The 27950-nt window shown below is 41.3% G+C and overlaps 3 protein-coding genes across 3 annotated transcripts; 2 read left to right on the forward strand and 1 right to left on the reverse strand.

Annotated features, from left to right (window-relative positions):
• The first annotated feature begins 1923 nt into the window (after window positions 1-1923).
• Window positions 1924-13657, forward strand: LOC105386190 (neurogenic locus notch homolog protein 4). Its single transcript, XM_048626445.1, has 11 exons — window positions 1924-2015; window positions 6139-6205; window positions 8355-8576; window positions 8956-9047; window positions 9555-9636; window positions 9765-9856; window positions 10356-10520; window positions 10994-11216; window positions 12322-12455; window positions 12903-13050; window positions 13391-13657. Exons 2-11 carry the CDS (start codon window positions 6139-6141, stop codon window positions 13579-13581), a joined length of 1416 nt encoding a protein of 471 aa, XP_048482402.1. The 5' UTR covers window positions 1924-2015; the 3' UTR covers window positions 13582-13657.
• Window positions 13658-15607: 1950 nt separating this feature from the next.
• Window positions 15608-17981, forward strand: LOC105386191 (exocyst complex component 8). Its single transcript, XM_011556698.3, has one exon. The coding sequence runs from the start codon at window positions 15732-15734 to the stop codon at window positions 17778-17780; it is 2049 nt and encodes a 682-aa protein (XP_011555000.3). The 5' UTR covers window positions 15608-15731; the 3' UTR covers window positions 17781-17981.
• A 186-nt stretch (window positions 17982-18167) lies between these two features.
• On the reverse strand, window positions 18168-27716 carry LOC105384049 (vacuolar protein sorting-associated protein 33A). The gene is made up of 12 exons (XM_048626343.1): window positions 27491-27716; window positions 26978-27177; window positions 26379-26558; window positions 25878-25998; window positions 25174-25324; window positions 24533-24696; window positions 22574-22744; window positions 21990-22115; window positions 20229-20315; window positions 19690-19788; window positions 19184-19301; window positions 18168-18497 (listed from the first exon to the last, which is right to left on the reverse strand). Exons 1-12 carry the CDS (start codon window positions 27605-27607, stop codon window positions 18214-18216), a joined length of 1818 nt encoding a protein of 605 aa, XP_048482300.1. The 5' UTR covers window positions 27608-27716; the 3' UTR covers window positions 18168-18213.
• Window positions 27717-27950: the final 234 nt, after the last annotated feature.

Raw genomic sequence — 27950 nt, forward strand, 5'->3', positions numbered from 1 at the left:
AAATGCCACTGTTTTACTTAATGTGTTGTGATGTTGTTCCTACCGGTCAAAAATAACATGGACACTACGCAAAAACAAACAATTGCGCTAACACAAAAAACGCACGCGCTCACACCTGCTATCACTGGTGCACTAAAGGTCAATCAGTTAAGCCTATCTATTGGCACATTACTCAGATTCCTAAGATGTATAGTTTTGTATATATGTGGGGGGACCCGTCTTACCCCGCGATCCCGTCTTACCCCGGGTTCCCCTACGTATTTAAATTGAATGAAATGGTAAGTAAGGAAGGAATCTGGAAGGCGTCCCACGCTATGGCTGCCTGTTCATGGTATTCGTCTGTGGATGAACCGATGAACACTCAAAGGTTTTCGGAGCTTCGGCATTACTATTACTATTATATATTACTAATTTAGTTCTGTAAAGAATTATACATTTCATTTCTCATCCGACCCCAAACTAGGCATAGCCTGTAAAATAGATAGGTATCGCAGAGCTGATATCTACAAATATTGTTTTAATGGGTATTTTTTTTCAATTTATTTATCCAATTATGTATTAAGTGTATGCGAACTGTAATACCCATAGTCCTAAATAATAAGTGATTATAATGAAGTACAAATACACAAAAAGAGCCATCTAGTGGTGAATAGCTGGATTAATGAAACCGGAAGCAATACCTGGGTTCCTACCCGAACCGGAAGTTATGGGCTTTTGTATACGATACGGGGACCGGAAATACAAAAGGTGGGTAAAGCAACAACACACGGTGTAACCGGACGCAATTACTGGGTACCTACGGGAACCGGAAGTAATGTGATTTTGTACACAGGACAGAATCCAGAAATAAAAATGTGGGTAAAGGAACAGCACACGGTGTAACCGGAAGCGATAACTGCGTACATAAAACTACAGTCCAACTACAAAGTCGTGAAAACGGAAGTGGATCCTAACTAATTGTTTAAGATCGTATTTAATCGATCTGTTAACTTTATTAAAGGACTAATCCGTTAAAAATCCATAGTCAATCAGTACTTTTAAAATGTATGTAAAAGTAGGTAAATAACTGATGATCATAAAGTCTTAGCAAAATCACACTCTTTGATGTCAGGACTTTATAGTTTGACTGTACAGGGCCCTACTTTGCCTAGAATATGACGTAATTATAAATAATCGCACCGACTAGAAAACAAATTACGTTGTAACTTTACTTTTACCTAGATAGGTAGGTACTTATCCGAAAAAGGCGAGAAAGTAAAATAGACTGGTACTATTACCTACCTAGTGTTTAAACAACGTACTTAACTAATTTTGTGATGACTAATATCGAAGGCCTAGCTATTGCCTCTGACTGTATGCCCATACCTATGTGTTGTACCTATACCTACCTACCCTAACCTAGACCAATAACATAGAATGAAAAAGGTGAAAACAACCCTAAATTATCTGTACCCCTTTCGGCTTACTATCTATCTATCTATAAGTACACCTCTTTAACACCCTGTAGGCATACGTCCGACGTAACCTGGACATTCCTTTCACCACGGAGACCCATCCCAGACTCTCTAGTGTTTGTCACTGACTCACCGACACGCTAAGAAGATCAGCAGAAAACCCTTAAAAGACCATGGCTTCTTAAATCATTTCATTGATTTTCTCCAGGGGTTAAGGTTTAAAACATGGTAGGCTCTCTGTATCACCTATGGCTGAAAACGGGACGTTTTAATAAAAAGCGTAGGTAGTACCTCTACGTTCGTATCTTTACGTATACGTAAAGATTAAACTAAACTTTAAATACTTACCCAGTTCGGAAGATGTCCTCATCATACTTATGACGGCGAAATAAAAGTGAAATAACACAATAAATCACACAAAATTGGGATCAGAAAATTAAAGTTTCGCATTCGCGAATTGGCGGCAAAACGAATTGTGTGGGTGCAAAAGATACCATTATAAGGACACACGGTGCTTCTAGAGTTTGTTTTCCTCGTCGACTCACTGGCAGGCGGACAAACGTAAGTGTCTCTGTGAATAATTAAAAATTAATAAGTTTAAAACAAAGTGTTTATCAAGTGATTGTGCTAAAAGTGGGGAATCACAAAATTCTGTGCTTTAATACTGACTGTGTTCATAGATATCTAGGTACATACCTATAAGCTATAAGTCTATAACTATGTATGTTATATCGTGTTTATTTCGTACAGAGGTATAGGTACTTCAAGCATAGGTAAACCACCATAGTGTTACATTTGCTAACAAAATAAATAGAGTTGATATTTACATAGTTGTTGAGCATTGACAACATTATATTTTAGAGAATGTGAGGTGACTCATTCTCGGTAAGTAGGTACATCCAAATTATAGTTAGGTACTATTAAAATTCTTAAAGTATAGATACTTTTTAACTACATATATGTAAGTTTAAGGTCTGTCCAAATTTTGTAGTACCTAAGTACTTCAATAAAGTAACATGGTGCTGGACTTTACGTAATGTGTTTTAATGCACATAATACGAGTTAAACCATTATGCAACTGACACTGACCTATATTCTCGTGATGATGATATTGAAGTAAATATACTTACAAAAACATAAAGGGCCATCCAGAATGAATGAGTCACTCAGTACTAGCTAGGTGCATACCCAATATGGACTTGCAGTGTTGCGATGCAAGGACATCGTAATACTAACTATATCCGAGTTTAATTTTAGACTTTTTATAATCTTAATTTTTACACACAGTATTTATAATTGGACGTAGTTACGCAGAAAGGCCTCAATCCACAACTTTGTCAAAATTGAGTTATATACTAGAACATGCTATTTAATGTAGGGTCTACCTGTCAAGAAAACAAACACAGTAAAAAACCAACCACAACATACTTTTTTGATGTGGGGGACCAACCCACATTGTATGAAACACACATTTTTTAGTTTCACATAAAGGACTCAAACTGTTTGAGTCCTTTTACAGAAACGCATTTCCTATGAAACCACGAAAAATTTAGTTTTACATAAAAGACTCAAGCGCTCTGAGTCGTTTTAGAGAAATACGTATTCATTAAAAAAAGACAATTTGTATTTAGCAGAAAGGACTCAACCCGTCTGAGTCGTTTTAGAGGAATACTTATTCATTGAAAAAAGACAATTTGTATTTAGCAGAAAGGACTCAAACCGTCTTGAGTCGTTTTAGCGAAATACTTATTGATTGAAAGAAGTCAATTTGTATTTAGCAGAAAGGACTCAAACTGTCTGAGTTGTTTCATATAATATAAGTTTTTAATAAAACAGTTCAAATTTTATTTGGCAGAAAGGATTCAAACTGTTTTTGTTCCGTCTCTTGGCCACTATTCTGTCACCGCATTTTTCCACCTTCCGTCCCCCCACGAGCCAAGTATCCTGCCACTCCCATTTCAGTTCGGCGACCCGCATACCGACGTTGAACACTTTTCTCTTTTGACGGATCACCACGTTGGGAATACCTCTAAGCGAAATACTTAAAATAGCTCGCTCTATAGCTCTTTGTGGAACTCTGATTCGGTGCACAGTTTTGTTGGTCATCGTCCATGTATCGGCACCTTGTGGGCAAGTCACATTAGCGATTAACAATCCATAAGCAGCGTCGCTCGACTCTCAAACATCTATCAGATTCATAAAAGTTACGCCCGATTTGATTAGCGAGCGACGATGCCTAAGGATTGTTAATGGCTAATTTTCGGTGGTGGTAACTCCAAGGAATGTCACAAGGTGACTTGGTTCTCACACGACTGTCGGACCGGGAACCAAATCGACCACATTTTGATTATTCGAAAATGAAGACATTCACTTCTAGATGTTAGAAATACTTAAGAAGGGTTGCTAAAGTCAAGAGTGATCACCACTTAGTGGTTGGAAAAATCTGCTTGACGATAGCGGGAGCTCAGAAGCAGGCCACAAGATCTGCCAAAGATGTCGCTGTAAATAAGCTGCAGGACCCAGAAGTCAGAAGATAACTTAGTATCCAGATCCACAACAAATACCATCAACCTACTAAGTGTGGGCGACGCGCCTCAATCAAAGATAACTGCACTGGCATTAAAGACATGTTTTAAAAAAGTTGCGAAGAAATAATATATAAGGCACAAGGAACACTTAAAGAAAGAATGGATGTCTAAAGGAACATGGCATATGATAAACTCTCCAAGGAAGACTTAACATCGAACTAGACTACCATTCTAAAGAAGCACGAGTTGCGTACGAGTATTTTCTTTGTGAACAAAATATCAAACGTAATTTAAAAAAGGACCAACGCTGTTAGTCTGATTCTATATGTTGGAGAAAACAAACAGCGGCTGCCATGAAGGATCTATAGAAAGAATCAAATAAACTTTGCAACAAACCCCAGGATATCTCCTTGTTACTATGGAAGACCGACTTGTAAGATGGTATGACCACATTGCCGAGGTTTTTAAAGATCTAAACCAGTCTGCATCTGAGGAGTTGGATGCAGATTCAATAAACCAGGAGCATCTTGTATATCCAGATCTTGATATATGTCAAGAAGCATAATCGTAATCATTATGATTATAATAAAATCGATAGCAGTCGTTAAGCCTACTCAGAGACCTTCGGGCGGCTTGAAAACATCTGACAGTCGGGTTGCCCAATTACCCGTCAACTCTGTCAGCACAAGCTTGCTTGTGTTGGGGTCCACTAACCCACACTGGGACAGAGTAGTGGACTAGGCCCTCCCTTCCTTCATTGGAAGGAGACCCATGCCCCGGCAGTGGAGATGTGACGGGTCGTGATGATGGTTAATGATTATGAGATTTATAATTATTCTGCATCTTGACATAAATTTTAATATCCAACCGCAATGTAAAGTCGAAGTGATACGGACCATACGATCGCTGAAATCCCACTTTTCAGCGATCGTATGGTAAGCACAGGGAACGAAGGATATCCTACGGAGGCATAAAAAGGAGGATAGTTGCAATATACCGAGGATGATGAAGTGAAGTAAGAGTAAAAGAGAATTTTATTTATGTCCAACTTTATCCTTTGAGGTTTGCTTATGTTCATATTGCTTTTTCCTGAAAATTATGGGATAATATGGGATGGGACACTTACTAAAAAAGTGGGTTTCTATTACGTAAAAAAATATAGCAAAATCGGTTAAGTTGATCCAGAGTTTTGCTCTTGGGAACACATTTCCGGTTAGAATTTTATTCATGCCCAACTTTTTTCTATGAGGTTTGCTTTCCGTCAAAATGCCTTATCCTGAAAATTATGGGATACAAACGGGTCGTAGATACTCACTAAAAACGTAGGCTTCTATTTTGTAAAAAAAATATCAAAATCGGTTAAGTTGATCCAGAGTTTTGCGCTTGGGAATACAGTTCCGGTTAGATTTTTATATAGATGTGAAATGTTGTTTCCGATTACATTTCAATATAAATGATTTAATAATAGGTTTACTTTTGATATATAAATTTTCTTTTGTGTAAAAAAGTAATGTCTTGTGTCTACAATATAAATATTTTACTTTAAAAACCATATTGTTATTTAAAAAAATATTTTATAAAAATAAATATTTGGTTGGATCCTTTCTGCGAAACGTTGAATTTTCCTGCTTGCATAGAAAAAGCAATTTAGGAGAAAGGATCCAAGTGCATATTTTCATTAATAACTCAATAAATATTCGTTATAGCTACACCATGATTTGCAATAGTAAAATAACAATAAATATGCATAATTTAAGATAATTTCCACATATAAGATGCTTTTCATTGCTGAAGAATACAGATTAGAACTTAAAACGTCTATATCTCAGAACTAGGTTTGTGTGGGTTGAGTCCTTTCTGCGTAACTACGTCCAATTATATATGATATGTCTTTACCAAGCTCTTATTAGAAAGGAAATACGGAAAATAAATGGCCTTTATCTAGGACTACGAGTATGTAGGACCTAGGTAGGGAGGGAGGTATACATCTTCCTCATTAAAACTTACTCTTCATTGTAGTGTTGTCAATGAATGGATATCAATTCAAGAAACATATTTTATTGATACGTCTAATATAAAGTGTTATTTAAAAAGGTGATTAGAAAGAAAATTTATTAATTTGCCTTTTTCTGATAAATCTGAAATTGTTTTTTCAGATGGGTGAAAAACTTTTACTGATAGCACCTCTGGTGCTCTTAGCAGTTTTGGATTCCGCTGTAGATGGTGAGTGTAACATCTTACTTCCATAGATATTCATGTCATATAGTATAAGTTAAGTAGACTGTCGAAGAACCGATAAATAGCAGTTGCGGTAGGGAGTTAATTAACTGATTTAAAGACTCTAAACGGGCAGTTATGCTCAGGGTTTTTCAGGACGACCTCATGTACTCAGGTAACTACATACCTAGCTCTTTTAAAATCTGGAAGCTGATCTGGCAGTTAGATTAGCTAGATTATGCCTAGGAATTAATGACCGGTATGTAATGACGGAATGGTGGGGTAAATGTGTTCGCGAGTGTAGACCACGAACGCGAACCAGCAAGCCTTATACATAGCTAGCCATAGCGGAAAGTATGGCATAGTGTTGTGGCTCTCCATTGGGACTCTTGAGAGATGACCAGTAGTAGGAACCTTCACGTTGGCTGCTGATGATGATGGGGGGAGGCCTAATGTTTGCAACTTTGAGGCTTCAAAACGCAAAAAACTGAGTTGATTACCTATCTAATGAACCTATGGGAAGTTCATAAAAATTTAAATGACGACATGTGGCGGAAGATTCAAAACATCCAAAAAAGGATTTTTATTGATTCAGAAAATTCAGCTCGATCATCAATAAATCGATAACAATAGCTATCCATTCTCAAGGTTATTCGGACATAAGGTACCCACTTAATTACTAAACAACTCCTTTTAGGGATGGGATAACAACCGATTTGAATATCGTGGGTGTGGAACAAGTTTATTTAGATCATCTCCTAATGTTACATAATTGTTGTTGTTTTTTAGGCATAATGTTTAGAATAGAATAGATATAAACATCATATTATTATCATTGTAATTTCATCAATAATTACTTGATTTAACGACTGATAGAGTAGAATTTCATCACTAGTGTCCAGCTTAATTATCATCAGCTCATAATCGTCCGCTGCTGGACATAGGTAATACTATATGGCCTCATCTAAGTAAGGATAGCTAGGGAGTTACTATCGGCTGTCGCTGGCTGCGTTTGTTTGGGGTCTCCACTCGAGAAACTGCACCCCAACGAACGCAACGGTATACTTATAGAGGGTGTTGCAAAAGTGTTTAGTATACTAACCTAAAAACGGGGTGACTCAGTCAGGGGATCATCCTGAACAACTTTTGTTCTACGAAGTTCTGTGACTATAAGCTCACGTAGAAAACGTAAGATCAGTGATCAATGCAAATTAATCTATACATGATTAATTCAGCGTACCTAGTTACTAACTTAAGTTTCATTGTGTCCACACGGAACCAACCTACACGAGACGATTATTGCATACCTTAACTACAATTAAATCATTGCTAAGTACAAATATACCTCCTAATACATGGTAAATAAGAGCTAGAGATAACTCGTAGCAGAGCATTATAGCTATTTATTGACAGCTGACGCTATGAAGTAGGTTCTCATTCAAGTAAAGTATTAATTTAAGGTCATGTAGGGTGTGGGTGGTAATATTTACATGCTTTAGGCAGTCACCAAGGCAATCTGTCTGTTGGACGCCGTAAGACTACCTATTGTTGTTTTCCGAAATGTCTTCTGTTTTTGGTACTTTAACGACGAAATATTCTAATTTTATAGCAAGGGGGACGTGATGGATTGTTATCACTTCAATGTTTTGATTAGGCCACAGCATGCTATAGGTACGACTTTGAATCGGTAGACCAAGTCCAACCTTTGTCTTCAGATATTGAGGAATGGCATTCAGATACAATTTGACGAAGCTTTACAACTCCAGCCTTAGCACAGAATACTCTTTGCACAGAATTCCTCCTTTTCGAAGTTGCTTTGTTCGGCGCGCCGCAACCTAAGCAATCAGCTTACAATCCTTAGATTCGCTCTAGTGCTTCTCCCCGAAACCCGAAAAATCATTATTCTACGCCGCTACACGGTTAGTTATCGACGTCGACCAATCACAGCGCCCGTGTTTACAGCGAATCGCGATATACGATATATAACGATATATAACCTTGTTTCACGGGTAAAGACATCTGATACAAACAAAAACCACCCTTATTCGAATGTAATAAGGGTCCTGACAAATGTCTTTCCCTTGAAACAAGGTATACCTACGTTGATAACGAACCCATGTACCGGCAGCAACCTCACAAAACCCTCTTTCCCCAGCACAACGCTACTACAACTACTACTCCCGCGGCTCGGCGTACGCTCGCAACCTCAACCTGTACGAGCATGGCCGCTCTATCTCGGACAACGAGGCTCGCTGCGGCCCCTACACGTGCGGCGTGGGAGCTCACTGCACGCACGGCAGCGTGCGCCCCGTGTGCGCGTGTTTAGCGGGCTACTCCGGCGACCCGCTCGGGCAGTGCGTCAAGATTGAGTGTGTTGGTAAGTTTGTGATGTGTTTTGTTTGCTCGTTTAGTTCAAGGCGTTCCAGGACTTCCAGGGATAGTTACACGGGGCGCATTTAAGACGTGACAAGAGTTTTGCATCGCGCTCACTCACATTGCGCAGCCTCAAGAGCGAGCGCTACGGAGAACTTTTGTCAGGTCTTAAATGCGCCCCATGCTAGGCCTTCAGTTGTCTCTAAAAAAGATACCTACTTTAGATCTATGAACTCACCTGGTGAGTTTTCAGTAGTCCCATTAGTTTCATAATTCACACCCAACCTACCAAGTCATCCTCTCAAAATTGTAGGTCACGATTCTCGCACACAGTATAGATAACTACCAGGGTCCCATATTAACAAGGAGCTGTACTGTTACAGAGAACAGCGAGTGCCGCAGCCACCAGACGTGCGTGAACCAGCACTGCGTGAACCCCTGCGAGGGAACCTGCGGAGTCAACGCCAACTGCGATGTAAGTTAACCACCAAGTAGCTGTCTCCGTAAACGGCTAACGCTGTACAGGCAGACGACTTGCTTAGCTCCTACAGCCTCCTGGTGATTACCATCCTGGAGATATCTGCACGGCTCTATATGCAACTACAATAATTTTATTACTGCTATAATAATTTTGCCTCTGTGGTCTAGTGGTAGAAGCTCCGCTTCACAAACCAGAGATCCCTGGCTTGATCCCCAGGTGGGACCACAGTGAAAAGATCGATGCTGTCGGATGGAAATGTAAAGCAGTCGGTCCTGCTCCTAGCTCTCTCCAGTCGTGTCGGTCAATCCGTCATTGAGAGTGATGATTCACATATACATAGAGTGCACATCATCACAGATAGTGCTCCTGTGTACTGCGCACACGCTTGGGCTTTATAATCTAGTCCCGCGCCGATGGCTGATCTCAAATAAGATTGGCCGCCGTTGTACTAGGAGGACATTATAATAATTTTATGTCTTATTAAACTGTTGTTTCCTGCAGGTACGGAACCACGTGCCGGTGTGCTCGTGCCCGGCCGGCTACACCGGGAACCCCTTCGTCTCCTGCAGGATTGCTGATCCCGGTACGTTTACTACAGACATCTCCCCACGTCTCAGCTCGAATGGACATGCACTCTCCGTTTTTTATTATTACTTAATCGTCACCCGTGGACCTACCTAATTAACTCCTAACCGGATTGTACATTTGCAGAGGAGGCTTGCCACCCGTCTCCGTGCGGCCCCAACACCAACTGTCACGTCACCAACAATCAAGCCATCTGCACTTGCCTTCCTGGATACTTAGTAAGTATATACTTACAAAATAGTCTCCCATATTAGGTAAGTATGTGTTATACCTATAGGCTTCGTATTAGATGCTGAAGGATTTTTCTTAGGCCAGCACTTTTCTTAAGCACAAACAACCCGCAGTAACTGCTCTCCTTATTAACCCTTAATAAGGCTTAATGTATCTAAGTTCTAAGCTATGGAGCGGTGGTAGGTCAGTCGGGTACGTGCCCGCTTCTCAAGCCAGAGATGCGGTTTCCAATCCTGGCGCTGTCATGTACCAATGAGTTCTTTGCAATTTGAGTAGGTACCTACAACGCACGATCGCTCTTACGGTGAAGGAAAACATCATGAGGAATGCTCTGCACATCTAGATGTGTATCCTAAGTGCATTAATGCACTTACCTACAATTGTAGGTACTCTTTCAAAAACGGGATCAACTCAGCTCCACTCTCTACGCTTTAACACAAAAACCCAAGAGCCATTTTGCTGACTCCATACTGTTTCTATCCCCAGGGCAGCCCGCTAGCCGGGTGCCGCCACGAGTGCGAGTCGGACGGCGAGTGCGGCGCGCAGCAGTCGTGCCGCGACTTCAAGTGCGTGAGTCCGTGCAGCGACTGCGGCGTCAACGCCGACTGTGAGACTGTGGCTGCGCATCGTGCCGTCTGCAAGTGTCCGAGGGTATGTGGATAAATGTATTAGTTAACTATAGGAACTGCATATGTATGTACTTTGTGCAGGTTTTTAGGTCCCCAGCACGCTATTGCGGCAAGAGACAGCTTTGAAACGTCTGTTATCATACGATCAAAAATGCAAGATGGCGCCAGTAGATCCGGCTGCCATTTTGTTCTTCTTTTACGATACCTACGACGTGTAGCGTTTACAATAAAGTTGCTTGTTTGAGACCCCTTTTGAAAGCATTGAGAAAGTTCCGCAGGATATGAAATCCTGTGTAGATGACAAAGCTTCTTGAACATATCTTATAAACGACTTCTTTTCGGCTTGTTCTTGTTACAATTACAATACCTTTTCTGGAATACCCTAACTACTTACATAAGTACCTATGTAGAATTTTACTGACCGAGCCAATTACAAATCAACGAACCTGACATAATACTGAACAACCACATTACATTAACCTCTTCCCCTCCCAGGGTTACTACGGCGACGCCTACCGCATCTGCACAGCGGAATGCTCGTCCGACGGAGAGTGCCCGAGCTACAAGCCGGCCTGCGTCTACAACTCTTGCATCGACCCGTGTGTGGGCGCGTGTGGCATCAACGCCGACTGCAGGCTGCGGGGCTTGACTCCTGTGTGCTCCTGCCCTAGGAACATGACTGGGGATCCGTTCACGCACTGCCGCCCGTTCGAAGCCAGTGAGTTGTTGAGATCTAGTATCTAGTTGTTGTAGGATAACGGATAAGTCAGTAATAAATGGTCTAGTGCTGGGTAAGAGAGCTAAATACCGTAATAACTATCTGTCTCTGACTTTCCTCATCCAACCGCTAACGGCTGGTGGTCTAAGGTCATGCAGCAGTCCAGTGGGGGTTTACCTATATATATAATCGTTTGCAATAGAATCCAACAATCATGTAAACAAATATGGCAGGCTGACATTGACAGCGTATTGTTTATGCCCATAGTGATGTCATAGTGTTTTAATTAGATTAAATATATAAGCCATAGACTATAAAATAAAACTGATTATATATAAAAAAGTGTTTATTAAAACAAATTTAAATCTTCGTCTTCTTCATCATCACTATCAGAAGTATCGCCGGTGACCGTAATTATAAATGGAACCACTGTGTCATCGCTTGCCGTGTCTAAAATGCCGTCGAGCTTTTTCATTTCTTCCTCTTCCTTTTTTCGTTTTGGTTAATTATATTAAGCTCTTGATTTTTTTTTATTGTATTCAAATAATATTAAATTAAAATAATTTATTAAATTATAAATAAAAGATAACTTCAGATTACAAACAACACTAACTTTTCAATGACTTATAGAGTTCGATGAGTAAAAAACTAAGATGACAGCTTGTCAAATACTTCGAAATTTTTATGTTGCAAATGTTTTAACAAATTTAACTTATAAATACAAGTTAAACCGTGTTGAAGATAATGTGAAAACAATGGTGCATTCGTTGAAATCAGACTATGTTCATAATTGCTCGTCAAATGTATGTGATTACGGAGTAATCGTGACAATTTGGTTTGTTTACATGATTGTTGGATTCTATTGCAAACGACTATACCTACCCGCGCGTGAATAGATATACTTGAATAAGTTTTTTCATCATGACCCAAGACTACTACTGCTGGTCACGGAACGAGACAACAAAGCATCACAACACTCGGCACTCTGTCTTCTGTCATCCTCAGCCAGCCTATCTACCGACGAGTCTAACTAACCCCACGTTTCCTCGCAATCAGCGACAAATCACCATGATCAGATCACTAACCAGTGTCCTGCACATTCCAGGGGACCTCTGCGAGCCGAACCCTTGCGGTGCCAACGCGAAGTGCACGCCCGGCCACGACCGCAGCGGCGCCGAGCGGCCCGTGTGCACCTGCCCCGCCGGGTACATCGGCAACGCACTCGTGTCTTGTGAGCGAGTGAGTATGAAGGCCTATTCAAATTGCAGAGTTATACGCTAGTCGTTATGGTTACACCTACAGAGTAGATTGGCGAGGTGAACGCAAAAATTGTAGCAATTGACCGAGTGCACGGCCGAGGACACTGTCTCGTTACTCTACTCGGTAGGGTTTAGTCAGGGTTTGACTAGCGGTATACCTACTATCGCCATCCATAAGTAGTTAGGTATGTATTACCGTGACTTTTAAAAGTAATCTAACGGCATTTTGTAGGAAACATAGCAAGTTTTAGTATATTAATGATAAGTGCATCATAACGAGGCGAGATAGGTTTTTTTTAGATGGGTACATTTTGCGAAAGCTGCGTTTTGCGATAGTGTAACGCTAAAATTGCCAACGGTGGTGTTGGAAGGTGGACTACTCTACTATAGTAACTATGTCTCAATATCCTCTTATTTCCTCTGCCAGGGTGAATGCGAGCTGGACTCGCAGTGCGGAGACCACCTGGCGTGCGTCGGCTACAAGTGCGTGGACCCGTGCCTCGGCAACACGCAGTGCGGCGCCGGCGCCGTCTGCATGGCCAGGAGGCATCTGGCTGTCTGCACCTGCCCTTCAGGTAAGAATGGAGGTCCCTAAGTGACATACAGACGTAGATAAGATGTCAATAGAGAACCCATCAAGGCGCCGCCTGACTGAATAGGAGGCCGGGGCCCCCGTGCCCAGGCTCTGGCAGGCCCTGGAGCTGAAGCCCGGGCAAGGAGGGCAACCTCATAGGCCATAAGCCTGCGTCCTGACGCAGAGGACAATCAACGACGATAAGACGTCAATCAAGGGTACCTAATGTAGCTTTACAAACGACCAACTGAAAGCTGTCATTCAGACCTATTGGTCGCCCCTGTAGGGAACTATTTTTATGATTATTTGATCATCGCTTAAATTATCCGCTTATTTTCCAGGACACCACGGCGACGCTCTAGTCAACTGCTACGAATCCAGGTCCGTGGCTGCGTCAGCTCGCACCTACTACCGGTACAAGAGGAACGGCAGCGGAACCAACGAGACCACGACCGAAGTACCCGCCAGCACCGCCGCCGAAGCAACCGAGAGCTCAGAAGAAGCGACCGCAACGACCGAGAAAAAGGAATAATGATGAGACCTTTGCCTAAAAATATAAAATATTGTCTATGACTAAGGATACCGCTCGTTTTGAAATTTGTGAATAATTAAAGTTTTCCAAGAAAATAAAAATAAGATTAACTTTAAGGTTTTGTAGCGTGTTTTGAAACTATACAAGGCCAGAACGCAGAGGTTGGGACTGCTCGCGTATATTTTCAAATTAAAATGGTGCCATGGTTTACTTGAAAATATACAAGGCCATTACGCACTAATCGCGTATATTTTCAAGTAAGTTGGGCCAAAATTATGGCTTGAAAATATACTGCAGCAGTTACCACTGCGTACTAATCGTGTATATTTTCAAGTGCCAAGCGGCCATGCGAGCACTTGAAACTATACGTGATTAGTTACCAGGTGGCCCTTTTGAATTGTTGCTCTCTCTTTCTTTCATGCGAAATAGTAATAAGTCTATTGCTTCCTAAACATTGCATCATCATTCCGCACTTGGCATTGTTTTCGTAACGTGTTTTTTGGTAACATCGTACAGTTAAAAAGTAAATTGATTTAAATTAAACTGTAGAACTGTTGTAAATAGTAAAAATTATCTCAGAAGAGAGTGTAGAACAATTCATAAAAGACAATTACGGTGAATTCAAAACTTGATGAAAAATATGTCTGTAATAGGTCTAGAGGGTAATACTGCACTCACAAGCAATGAATAAGTCCAAGTAGCAAAAAGTCAACACCAAATGACCCCAATTTTTTAAAACATTTAATTTACAATTTGATCAAAATTTACGTTTTTAGTTAGTTACAATATATAATATTTTATGCGCTGTTAATATTGTCGACAACATGATTAAGCTAGTCTTTTCCGTTCAGGAGATATCGTCACTGGAACTTTTTCTTTGCTCGTGGGTGTAGTAGGTATTACTCTTAATTCATATAAATAATAAGATATTAGTATTCTTACTTGCAAGTATCATTGCTATAAATATCAATTAGAGCTTGTTCATCTTTTTTTAAAATTTATTTATTAACATTCTATAGGTATGACAGGCAGAACAAGTAAATTTTTGTCATGTACATTTACCGAAATAGTTAAATAAATCAGAATCAGCATGTGGGTATAAATTATATGCGACAAGTACGCCAACCAAGCAATGTGCGTAATGGCAATGTATATTTTCAAGAACGATTCAGTAAATTCCAACTTGAAAGTATACGCGATTAGTACGCACAAATCGTGTATATTTTCAAGTAAAATATTATATTTTCTCACTTGAAACTATACAGTGCTAGTACACTATGGGTGCGTTCTGGCCTTGTATAGTTTCAAAACACGCGGTTTTGTATGTGAATGTTTTAATAAAGAAATCTAACGTCAAAATAATCAAAAGCAGTAGATATAACTTACAAAGGAGAATCGAATAGCAAAGCAAGTGATAATGTTGACAGCAAATAAATAAAAATATTAAACAAGTCTCAAGTATTTTATTATGCGTCTGTGCCTACTTAGTACCACCCCAACTTCATATTCATTACATCGATTTACTTACGCTAAATCGTTATCAGGCGAAAAGTAAACGGCACACTAAATAGGATAGGTATCTACCTAAATAACGTAGTGAACGAACTATGGGCAGTTTTTCAAAAGTACTCGACATATTGTCTAAAAGCGAGTCTTGGGACACGATATTGGCGGAAAATTTAAAGCCAGTTGTGCCATTTTAAGCCAGCTTCTGAAAACAACATTATACAAAATTTAGGGCCTTTTTCACAATGTCTGATTAGTGGCTACCTGTGGGATAAAATACATGGTGTCACTGTCTAAGAAAAATAATAACAGATATTGACAGTATGTCTTTTATGTCACAGGTAGCCACTAACCAGACATTGTGAAACAGGACTTTAATATAATATATTTCATTCTTGTTCTGAGATATAAAGCACGCAATCAAATCAAAATAATCCTTGTTCTGAGATACAAATCAGTGTTAATCGGGTCAAACGAAACGTTGCACAAAAAACTTTTTTTCACATTTGATTTGACTTTGACATTTCGTTATTTGACGTTTCATTTTTATGGGTTGATCGTCGTCGTTCTGAGCGAATGATGAGAGAGTTTGTGTTTTTATATAATTATTAGGCCCATAATACTGTTTTAATTAATTCGAAAAGATGTCTGACATCAACGCGGAGAAGTTTGGGTCTCCGGACTTCACGCCGGAGCGCTACGTGAGGGAGTTGACCAAGTCTTGCGTCGGCGGGGAGGAGCTGCAACAGCAAAAGGATAAGATAAAAACCCTCGCCGATGAAACCGCCAGAGCACTCAAGAAGAATGTGTACGAGAACTACATGCAGTTCATCGAAACCTCCACCGAGATATCCCACCTAGAAGCTGAAATGTATAAATTATCTCGCCTATTGAGCGAACAACGAACGGTGCTTACGACTCTCTCTCATGCCACTATACTAGGTAACGACAATACAGTCTCTCGAGAGTCCCTCGACAACACCGACCAGGAGGCCTTAAAGGCTGAGGAGCAGCGGAAAAACAAGCTCAACCAGATAACAGAAAAAGTTGAAGAATGTATGAACTTGCTGGATGTTCCTGACAGGAGTTTACTTCACGAGGGAGACTTGTTAGAAATAGACGCGGAGGAGAACACGGCGCTCCAGAGAATGCATGCATACCTATTCACAGATTGCCTCATGCTAACCTCATGGATCACCAACCGCAGGGGGCCTTCTAGATACAAGTTCCAACAAAGTTATCCAATTAGTGCTATAGCTGTAGTGAATGTACGAGACCTAGGCAATGTGAAACAAGCCTTCAAGGTGCTAGCTTTCCCTGACACAAGGGTATTCCAATGCAATAGTTTTGCCAGTAAGAAAGACTGGCTGGATAAGTTTGAGGTGGCCAAGAAGATGCATATTGAGAAAGAGAATTCTAAACTGAAGAAGAAGGAAACCCCAGAGAAACCAAAACCCATGCTGGAATCCCCAAGCATGTCTGTAGAGGAGCTGCCCTCCCCGCAGGTTCCGGCACTCCCAGAGTGGCTGCTGGATGCCACTGAGGAGCTGGATGTGCTCATTGTTGAAAGACATTTCCAAAAAGCCTATGAGTTAATGGTGGCTGTCCAAAAGTTTTTTGCAACAGAAGAATACAAGAACCACCCACAGAAGAGTGATATTATGTCCAAGACTGACCAAAAACAGAAGGTGCTAGTTGATATTCTGTTGAAAGAGCTGGATGTGACACACAACTGGAGCCCAAGGGGTGGTCTGCGGACGTCAAGGCACCCCGTGGAGATACTCAACAAGATCAACATGACGAGTCAGGCATGTGAGCTGTTCCTGGCCATCTGCAGCCACACCGTCAAGACCCACGTCAAGGGGGTCCAGCTCGAGGGCTCCATCAACACTTACGTCAGACAAGTAGGAGAAGTATTCTTTTGCTCCCTCAGTGATGCCTTATCAGAGTTTATTACACTATTCCCTAAAAATAAGATTAGTGCATTTATAGTCTGGGCTAGCATGGAGCTGAGGATACTAATGAGCCAAATAATTAAGCAAGTGTTCACCCCACAGTGTGCTTTAGATTCAGTGCTGGACTGTGTGTCTAGCCTCAGGGAGCAGTGCACTTTATTTTGTGAATTTGGTCTTGATTTAAGATTTCAGTTGAACAGCACAGTGCGGTCTCCTATAATAAAGTCTCTGAGAGAGTACAAGGAGAAAACTGTTGACTCCATGAAGTGTCAAGTTTCTGCAGACAAATGGACACCCGTCAACATGCACACAAAGGCTGGAGTCAGTAAATTTCTGCAGCAAATGGAATCTTTGGGCCTTATCTTAGCTAAGTTTGTCATAAATGAAACATGGATTGATCTTTCCAGCAGCACTATTTGGTTTGCGCAGTCAGTGCTGTTGATTCAGAAGGTGGGAATCAAACTGGTGACTAAAGACATGATGGATGTATTGGACGAGTGTATCTATGCTATAGTCAATGCTCGCCTTGTGCTGTCTATGGGAAGTGACTCAAGTTATGCGCAAAAGAACTTTAAGTTTATTCTGGATACGGTGCTGCCATTGATGCTGAGATGCTACAAGGAGGATGTTGGATATGACAATGAGAAGCTGGTGGTTCTGGCGAAGAAGTTTGGAGTAGTGGTGGCGGCGCCACGACGGTCTAACATTACCAAGTATACAAGTAATGAATATTTATGAGGATAGTCACTGGCTATGTGTATGTTGGTGTACGAAATTATTTTTGTTACGCTAAAGCTTTAATACTGTAATATAATAGATAGTAAGCGAGCAGGATTTTTTGTAAGTTTATTTAATAAAAAAAAGCAACTGATCAAATTAAAATTTATATTATATGCAAGTTAATCAGTATAAAATTTTAATAAACCAGGATTAATGGTTTTTTTCGACTTTTTTTTTACAGTATCAAATATACATAATCTTATCACAATAGATACAATAGGTAGGTAAAAAAAGAGAAGTCTTAAATATTTCCATTATAATATTTAGGATTGCTTAAAGTTAGACCTATAATCAATAATAGTCATACACTTTGATACAACCTTACACTAATAATAACATATTTTAACATAATATACAGATACATTTAAAATACTAAACCAACACTACAACACTATTCCCCCTCAATCAACGTTTCCAAAAACGTATTCCCATTAATCAACTTTGTGGTGAGTACTACGAACTCGACATTAGCGTCTTCCTGCTGACTGATGGTTCTTAGCGCCGATATCTCGTGGTAGGTGCACCCTCCGATAAAGAAGACCAGAATAACTCTTGGGGATTCCAGCGATGAGGAGTTTTCGCTGGATATGGAGTTGCGCCGCGTCATGCGAGGCTGCAGGGTTTGTAGCTCGTCTAATGTAGGACCTGGGAGGAGACCTAGGAACTCGTGGATGCCTGGAAGAGAGAATAATGTTAGGTATTAGGTAAGTCTGGAAACGAAGAGGTAGGTATATCAGAGGATAAGGTAAGTCTAGTCTCTTCACAGACAGTCTCTTTGAATTGAGGTTTTAAAATACATTATACATAATATGTCTCCCCATAAATTCCTCTGTTCGGTATGATGTCATACATGAGGTAACGTGTTATTATTACTATCGAAATTACATTTGCATGATTGATAAGCCATACAAAAAAACATGACTCAGAGAGCATTGAAATATAAGTGTACTTCTATTTATTGTATATCGATACTAAAAAGGGGGCGTAGATAGGTACTTTTGACGTATCTTTCAACGGAATCGATGAATAGTAATGATTGGATGCGGGAAGCTATAGATCGCATCCAGTGCCTTGCTTTGGGAGAGGCCTACGTCCAGCAGTGGACTGCTATAGGCTGAAGAAGAAGATATAACCTTTTGCAATAACTGCGACGATATGTACAAAAGTGTATTGCTTCATTTGTATAGCTGACTATACAAAGAATAGAATAGAATATTTATTCAGAAAACACTTAATGCTAAATGTGATTTACAATAATAGACCAACTCTTAATGCTAAAGGTAGTTTAAAATGCTGATCTGAACTAGGAAATAACAAAGTTTTTCCTGTATTACAGAGTGTACATGTGTACAAATATATACCTGTCCACCCGCGGTTCCTGGCCACGTGCTCGGCGAGGCGCACGGTGAGCGGCGTGTACTTGCTGGCCAGGTAGCTCTTGTCCACCGCCTCCGAATCCTCCATCGTCAGGTGGAGCGCCTGGGGGGCATAGCATTATGCTGAGTCAGAACCCTTTTGGTAACATGATTAATATAACACATGTTGCTTATCTATATCTTAACGTCAATATCAAAGCAAGGCAGCAATAGTTCGACATTAGCTTAAAGTTCCTTTCTGCAGCGTTAAGGTCACAGCACACATAAATGTATCGTAAACGGATAGTCATCATATCGCCTTTCACCCGATCTTGAGACGAAGAGAGGCGATTACCTAACCATTCCTAACGGTTGATACTGATACGATTCCTTTCCGAATTGATAGTGTGCCTTTAGAGAGGCGCAGAGGAGTATTTTTGTGCTTACTTTTTCCATAGTCTTAAGTGAATGAATGAATGAATGATCAGTGTGAAGTGAATGAATGAACGAACCTTCCTCAACACATGGTACTGCCGCGGCCCCGCCCTCGCCCTCAGCAGCCCGGTCTGGTCCAGCCGCTCCACCGCCAGCCAGCTCTTCAAGCCGTACACCTAGGAAAATACATGAAAAAAAAACTGTAAAATTACTAAAGTAGTTCAGTACCTAACTTTATTTGTGACTCAGTAGCCTTATTAGCGACATCTATCTTCGGCCGTCGAATGATTCCGCATGTTAAATACCGCATCAGCAAGTTATTTGGCCCAGGATGGTCTTTCCTCAGCCAGCACATAATTAAATTGAGTAACAGTAGCAAATGTGTAAATCCTAACTAATATTATAAATGCGAAAGTAAATGTGTCTGTCTGTCTGTCTGTTACTCTTTCACGCCAAAACTACTGGACCGATTTGAATGAAATTTGGTATACATATGGTCTAGACCCTGAGAAAGAACATAGGCTACTTTTTATCCCGGAATTCCCACGGGAATACTTTTTAAGGCGAAGCGAAGCTCGCGGGAACAGCTAGTAATATTATAAAAAAAGTTAGTCACCTGCACCAGGGAGCGCTTGTAGTGTTCGAGAACCTTCGGCTTGAGGCCCGAGCCCGTCGAGCACTGCAGGCAGATCAGACGAAGCACCTGGCACAAAAGAAAGAATTATTGTAATTTTAAAACCACTTTAGAGAGCCTATCACGGGCTAACGTAGCAATGGGAGGTAACGCGTGTGAATTTGCCGCTAGGGGCGCTGGTGTCGACTGAGGTCAAGTGACATTTACTTTTCACTACCTTTCACTACTATAATTTGGCGGGCTTCGTAACAAATTATATTTTTGTTCATTTCCCTGTTGACAAGTGATCTCATTTGAAATTATTGCAAATATTGATTATTGTTCGATGAATGTGTTCGCTTTGAAAGGGGAATTAAGGAAAAGAGGCCCGAAAATATGTGTCCTCCTTTTCTTTCTGAACATAGCGGAACTGCACAACATTGCGGCATAGTAACTCGATATGATGATAGTTATTTATAATTAATAAACTTATGACATACTTACATACATACATATGCTCACGGCTATAATCTCCAAAGGGGTAGTCAGAGGCGACGAAGTCACCCGCTTTTCGCTGTACATTTGTACTCACGTGATAGGTCACGAGCCGTATCGCCGTTTTTGAATGAGTACAATGCACTGAAGTTGTTCGGGTAAGTGGGCTACCCGACTGTCAGATGTTTTCAAGCTGCCCGAAGGCCTCAGAGCCTGAAGAACAAAGTCTTCAACCACTGCGTCCTGCCAGTGATGACATATGGTATGATGCAGAGACGTGGACACTGACGGTAGGACTGGTCCACGGATTTCAAGTCGCTCAGCGTGCTATGAAGAGAGCTATGCTTGGGATTTCTCTGATGGATCGTATTAGAAATGAGCTTATCCGTCAGAGGACTAAGGTTACATAGCTATCAAAATATTCAAGCTGAAGTGGCAGTGGGCTTGTCATATCTGCCGAAGAACTGATAACCGTTGAGGTAGACGGGTTCTCGAGTGGAGACCACGAACAGGCAAACGCAGCGTGGGACGCCCTCCTGCCCGTTGGACTGACGACCTTAGGCGGGTAGCCGGTAGTGGTTGGATGAGGAAGGCCGAGGACCGAGTGTTGTGGCGCTCCTTATTGGGAGAGGCCAATGTCCAGCAGTGGATGATTATTGGCTGATGATGATGATGATGATGATAAAGGCCTCTGACTAGGCTTAACGACTGCTGCCGATGCAGCAACCGGGACCTACGGCTTAACGTGCAGTCCGAAGCACGGAAGCGTTCAGAAAAGAACCACTTGATTCGGTCACCCATCCAACGGCTGACCGTGCCAGTTGTTGCTTAACCTCAGTGATCGGTTACGATCACTGAAGCCATCTCGACTACGGACGCTTCTAAGCTTATGAGATTCAAGATTTTATAATATAAAAAGTATAAGTAATAGATAAAGTCGCCTTTTATAAGTTTGACAGCTATACCTCTTGACCTCAGTCGACAGTGGCGCCAACTGGTGAGCAAAAAAACGGTAGTCCCCATTCGATACTACACAATCATGGAAAAAAAAACAGCGCCAACGTATACTTTTGGAACTAACAAATTTCATCTTACATTTGACAGTGACCGTTGACGATACGCAACTATAACCGAGGTTCGCAAATCTTGTAATCCCTGAATAGTTCAATGGTAATAGAGAAGAGCCAGGTTTATTTGCACCAGACTGTACGTTTATAGGCCGATGATAACGACTATAAGTCGGTCTATTGGTCAAAAAACTACGCTTACCTTGGTCAGAGGCGCTTTCTGTGCAATAAGGTCCTCGATGTAAGTGCAAACGTTTTCATTGTCTACGCAGTTCAAGAAGTCTTCCTCACACTGTATCAAGTCTTGGAAGTCAAAACTGTCTGTGGTCTGTAAAATAAACATAATAGTTAAATTAATAACGATAAACTCGTAGGTAAATAAGGTTTGGTTTAAGCTGCGTACACACCGGGCCAACGAACGCCCAACGAACGCCAACGGTTATCCCAACGATGGATATTTATCATACATAATACAGGGCAGATTGCAGCTACGAAGGCCAACGTAACCCGTTCGTTGGCCTTCGTTGGCCCGCTGTGTACGCAGATATAAGTGAGTTGTATATTTCCTAAATAAATTAATCGCTACCTAAACTACTAGCGTCATCTGTTACTCTAATTAAGAAGTACTTCTTATTACATTAGCTAAGCTACTAGCACCATCTATTGCTAAGCGTAAGAACTTATCTGAATAGTTTTTACTTTTACACTTAGATGGTCGTTCTTATTATTATTTTCCGGTGAAAGCTCCATCTATTGCTGAAAGTGACAACTACGTTCACCACCAACCTCCTTGATATACTCAGCTATAGCAGTATGTGTGGCCAGAGCCTGCTTGTTGGCCAACATCTGCGGCAGTCGCGCCACGAACTGCTTCATCTCTTGCACAGACTTGTCGTTGTGCCGCTCGTCCAGTTGGCTCTTGATCACTCGCGCTTTCTTGGACAGTGCTGCCCCCACCTGAGTGATAAAAAGAGGTTTTAAGTGATGGTATAAATGGGGAAAGGTGGAACGTGGAGTAGTGGCCAACTTGCCACTAGTACCTTTCGTTATAAGGGCTTTTCATTTTGGTCACTTCGGGTGTAGTGTCTATTGTTACGTTTACTAATAGCGCCATCTACTGCTCTAAGCAAGAACTCCTTATCACCGTAAAAACTAACGCCATCTATTACAAAAAGTAAGAACTACTAACCTGAGTAAAGTACAAATCCCGCAGATCCTCATAAAGCTGTTCCCCGGAGTTGAGGATCACTCTCTTGCTCTCCCTCGAGCTCACTTCGGGAGCGGTATCTTATGTTACCTTAACTACTAGTGCCATCTATAGGATATTGTACGCACAAGGTACTTATGATTACTTTAACTGATAGCGCCATCTGTTGCTCAAATTAAGAACTTCTTACTACAAACACTACTCACCTGAGTAAAGTACAGATCCGTCAAATCCGCATACAGCTGTTCTCCGGAGTTCAAGATCACTCTCTTGCTCTCCCTCGCACTCGCTTCGGGAGCGGTATCTTATGTTACCTTAACTACTAGTGCCATATATAGGATATTGTACGCACAAGGTACTTATGACTACTTTCACTGATAGCGCCATCTATTGCTCAAAGTAAGAACTTCTTAGCTACTCACCTGTCATCATCATCATCAGCCAATAATCATCCACTGCTGGACATAGGCCACTCCCAAGGAGCGCCACAACACTCGGTCCTCGGCCTTCCTCATCCAACCACTACCCGCTACCCGCCTAAGGTCGTCAGTCCAGCGGGCAGGAGGGCGTCCCACGCTGCGTTTGCCTGTTCGTGGTCTCCACTCGAGAACTCGTCTACCCCAACGGTTATCGGTTCTTCGGCAGATATGACCAGCCCACTGCCACTTCAGCTTGCATATTTTGACAGCTATGTCGGTAACCTTAGTCCTCTGACGGATAACCTCATTTCTGATACGATCCATCAGAGAAACCCCAAGCATAGCTCTCTCCATAGCACGCTGAGCGACTTTAAATCGGTGGACCAGTCCTACCGTCAGTGTCCACGTCTCTGCACCATACGTCATCACTGGCAGGACGCACTGGTTGAAGACTTTTGTCTTCAGGCTCTGAGGAATGGCCGAGGAGAATATGTGACGAAGTTTCCCGAATGCAGCCCAACCCAGTTGGATGCGCCTTGCAGCCTCCTTGTCGAAGTTGCTTCTGCCTAGCCGAATAGTCTGCCCGAGGTAGACATATTCTTGCACAACTTCGATTGTTGCCTCACCAACGGCGACAGGCTCCGGTTTGATGTGAGCATTGTACATGACTTTCGTCTTGTCCAAGTTCATACCGAGTACTCACCTGTGTAAAGTACAAATCCCTCAAATCCGCATAAAGCTGTTCTCCGGAGTTCAAGATGACTCTCTTGCTCTCCCTCGCACTCACATCGGGCTTAGCGTCTATTGTAACGTTAACTAATAGCGCCATCTAGTGCTCAAAGCAAGAACTCCTTAACAACTAACGCCATCTATTACAAAAGTGAGAACGACTAACCTGAGTAAAGTACAGATCCCTCAGATCCGCATACAGCTGTTCTCTGGAGTTGAGAATGACTCTCTTGCTCTCCCTCGCACTCGCTTCGGGAGCGATGTCTATTGTTACGTTAGCTACAAGCGCCATCTATAGCATAATGCAAGCACTAGGTACTTACGACTACTTTAACTGACAGCGCCATCTGTTGCTCAAATTAAGAACTTCTTAGTACAAATACTGCTCACCTGGGTAAAGTACAGATCCCTCAAATCCGCATACAACTGTTCCCCTGAGTTCAAGATGACTCTCTTGCTCTCCCTCGCACTCGCTTCGGGAGCGGAGTCGTCTCCGCTGACGAATTTGTGTCCCGGGAACGTGCCCGTCGAGTTGCGGATGCCGAATAGCTCATCTGTTTGTGGGTGGGAAGGTTTTAGTGGTACCGTCATTTTGTAAACGACTTTGTAGAAATATGGTTTCGAAATTGCGTAGGAAACCCAAAATGTTGTCTGGTAGATATAGCTTTTAGTGATAAGACTACCTTTTGTACCTTAATTACAATAAGCCTAACTAACCTTAATACCGTATTAAAATAAGATCCGTAATTGTGTCCCGTCTTTGTGTAAAAATAAATAATATCTAGGTATCTATCTATCTTACGGTGAAGGAAAACATCGTGAGGAAACCTGCACATCTAGATTCTAGATGTTTTCCCTCAGTGCATTGTACTCATTCAAAAACGGCGATACGGCTCGCGACCTATCTCGTGAGTACACTTTTATACAGCGAAAAGCGGGTGACAGTCGTGAGCATGATTATGTACGTAGCTTTGTGTGTACCTATGTATCTAATTATCAAAGTACTTATGAAAATCTGTATTTGTACTCACCAATAAGCCCCTCATACGTCAACTGCGTGTGCACGACGCTGGTATAATCCACAGCCCGGTCCAATAGCAGTAAGTGGTCGATGCAGGACGTCTGAGAGCCCTTGCTCGCGCCCGCGTCCTCCTTGTTGAGTCGACAGACTAGCTCCCATACCTGGACATACGGTCTATGTTCAATGCATCATTACTTTCCTGATTTTCAATTTGTGCGTAAGCAATAGGTGGCCCTTTTTATTCAGCACAGTAATGTTTAATAAAAATAAGTAAAGAGTTGAATTAGTCAACTGTTGAAAAAAAGTGATCATCGAAAAACTATGAATATTTTTTTTGTTCATATGAAAATTCTAAATCTTAAAATTTATGAGAAATAAAATTAAATAAATTGACTTTTGAAAACTGCACTTTTGTAATTGTTAAGGGTTTTCTTCCTCAATCCCAATCATTTTCTCTGCTTTGATTACTTACTTATTCCCAATCTCCGCTGGGGAGCAAAGGGCCGAAGTGAAGCGCCGCCATTCTTTACGATTTTGGGCCAGTTCAGAGACATCCTCCCAAGACATCCCCGCCTGGCCCATTTCCTTTTTCACAGAGCGCTGCCATGTCTCTCGCGGTCTGCCGAGTCTTCGTTTACCGCCCTCGGGGTGCCATGTCATTGCTTCCTTTGGGACGTCTTCTGCTTTGATTATCTGTTAGCAAATACCAAATACCTGTTTAGCGGCGACTCCCTTCCCGAACACGCGCGGTATGATCCCGTACAGCTGCTGGATGGTCCTGAGCGCCTGCGCCGCGTTGTATATGCACGTCGGGTCGCCTTCTAGATAGTTCTCTCTGGAACAGACAGCCGAAAGGTTAGGTAGGACTTATATATTAAAAAGGACACAGTAATAAGGGCCTGAGATGAAGCTAGACAAACAGGAAATTACCCATTAGTTTTAGGTAGCTATTTACCACAATTAAAACTGAAATTCGACAAAGTTCAAATTGTATTCGATATTTAGAGGGATCCACGTTTTGACATTCCATAGGTTAAACAAGTCTCCAGGAGTAACAAACTCTCCCATCTTCATCATCATCACGGAACTCCTGTATGGAGAAGGGGCACTTTACTGAGTCATCATCTACTGTTGCACATAGGCTTCTGCTAAGGAGTGCCAGAACAATGTTCTTGGGCTGCCAAATTTCTATTTGTAACCTGAAAAACTATTCACCTGAAGTCATTCTGCAGCTCCAGTGACATGACATCGCTATCAAGCGGGTACACATCGCACTTGAACTCCTGTATGGTGAGGTTGGCGAGCACCCCGCGGTTGCTCAGGTGCTTCTCACACAGCTCGCTGCGGCGCGGAACGAAGAACAGGTGGAAGTCCACACCGGGGCCTTGTTTTGTTCTGTGGAGGTGGTTAGTGATGTATAAAAATTAATTTAGATTGGATAAACTGACAGGTATAAAATTTATAAAACAAATTGAAATGAAATCAACTTGTAAATCCAGTCAATTCCAGTTTGTTAACTGTTACAGAAAGAAAATTTAATTATTTTCTAAAAGAACTTATGCATATGTATAATTTAGTTTGCTTACATGCAATTAGTCTCATAAAACCATAAGCAGTTCTTCTAGTTGTTGTTTGCACTTCAACAATATCAATTATTCCCCTTGATTCTATGTAGAAGTCATTCAAGTAGTTTTACATCTTTTGCTATGTATGTTAGGATAGTTGATAGTTTTTTAAACTATATAAGTAGTTATTGTATTGGATAATATTAGTAAAATAAAGTACTTATTTGTTTCATCTTCTTAAATACTAACCTTAGCGACAAAATATAGTCAGCCACCAAATCCATCAGCGCAAGCTTAGGCCTGGCTATGAACACAATATGTTTCACAGCAATGGTGGGCAGGCTGCCGGGGCGCAGAGGGAACATGTCCACCACCTCGTGCTCCTTCAGCAGCGAGTACTGCGCCACCAGCCCCACCGGGCCCGCCAGCCAGTCGTCCCAGATTGTCACCTGGAAATTGATTAGTACATAGGTAATGCAAAACAAAAATATGAGGACATGTACTTAAGTTAGTACCTATACATAAAAAAAAATTAAAGCTATTTACATGATCATAAAACCTTTGCGTTACCTGCTTAAATAAATAAAATAGATAGAAAAGGTAAATGAGTATTTAATTATTAATATATGAATTTGAATTAGATGGACCAAACAATCAGGGGCTTCGCCGCGTTGAGCAGACACCTGATATGGAGCTGCCAAAGCTGTTTAAATACAGAAGATTGCATGATGAAAACTATTATGTTTATTAAAACAAACTTACTTTCGGCCCCTCACATTGTTGAAGAAGATTGAGGAGCTCCTTTCTCATTGTCTCTTGAATTAAGGCAACGTTAAGCCTTCCTCCAGCGAGGTGAGAGCTCATTTTCGTTTCCTTCATTATTATTGCAATGTTCTTTTGCAATAATAATGAGTTTTCTAATTATTATCAAAGTATTTTCCAAATGTTTTGGCTAAACAAATCGATTATTTTGGTTTGGATTTTTTATGATCTTACAGTCTGACATTTAAGTGACAGTTGACACGGCGAAGCAGCTGTTCTGGTCCCCAGCCAGAGCCAAACGTTGAGCTCATTTGGACTCTTTTTATGGTATGATCTATATTGTTATCAGACTGTTGGATTCTCAGAATAGTTAGTCCAGATTAAATTAACACAGATTATACTCTCTTTTTAGGGGTTATTATTTTGTGGCATTTGTGGACATATTTTTTTTTGCATGGTA

Source organism: Plutella xylostella, chromosome 16 (assembly GCF_932276165.1).
Source record: "Plutella xylostella chromosome 16, ilPluXylo3.1, whole genome shotgun sequence".
Lineage (NCBI taxonomy): Eukaryota > Metazoa > Arthropoda > Insecta > Lepidoptera > Plutellidae > Plutella > Plutella xylostella.

Coding starts and splice junctions, on each gene's coding strand:
- LOC105386190 (XM_048626445.1), top strand. CDS start 6,139: ATGGGTGAAAAACTTTTACTGATAGCACCTCTGGTGCTCTTAGCAGTT. Junction 11,217..12,321: donor CTGCCGCCCGTTCGAAGCCA/GTGAGTTGTTGA, acceptor TGCACATTCCAG/GGGACCTCTGCGAGCCGAAC. Junction 12,456..12,902: donor CACTCGTGTCTTGTGAGCGA/GTGAGTATGAAG, acceptor TTCCTCTGCCAG/GGTGAATGCGAGCTGGACTC.
- LOC105386191 (XM_011556698.3), top strand. CDS start 15,732: ATGTCTGACATCAACGCGGAGAAGTTTGGGTCTCCGGACTTCACGCCG.
- LOC105384049 (XM_048626343.1), bottom strand. CDS start 27,607: ATGAAGGAAACGAAAATGAGCTCTCACCTCGCTGGAGGAAGGCTTAAC. Junction 20,316..21,989: donor AGAAAGCGCCTCTGACCAAG/GTAAGCGTAGTT, acceptor CTTTTGTGCCAG/GTGCTTCGTCTGATCTGCCT. Junction 19,789..20,228: donor ACAAGCGCTCCCTGGTGCAG/GTGACTAACTTT, acceptor GTATTTTCCTAG/GTGTACGGCTTGAAGAGCTG.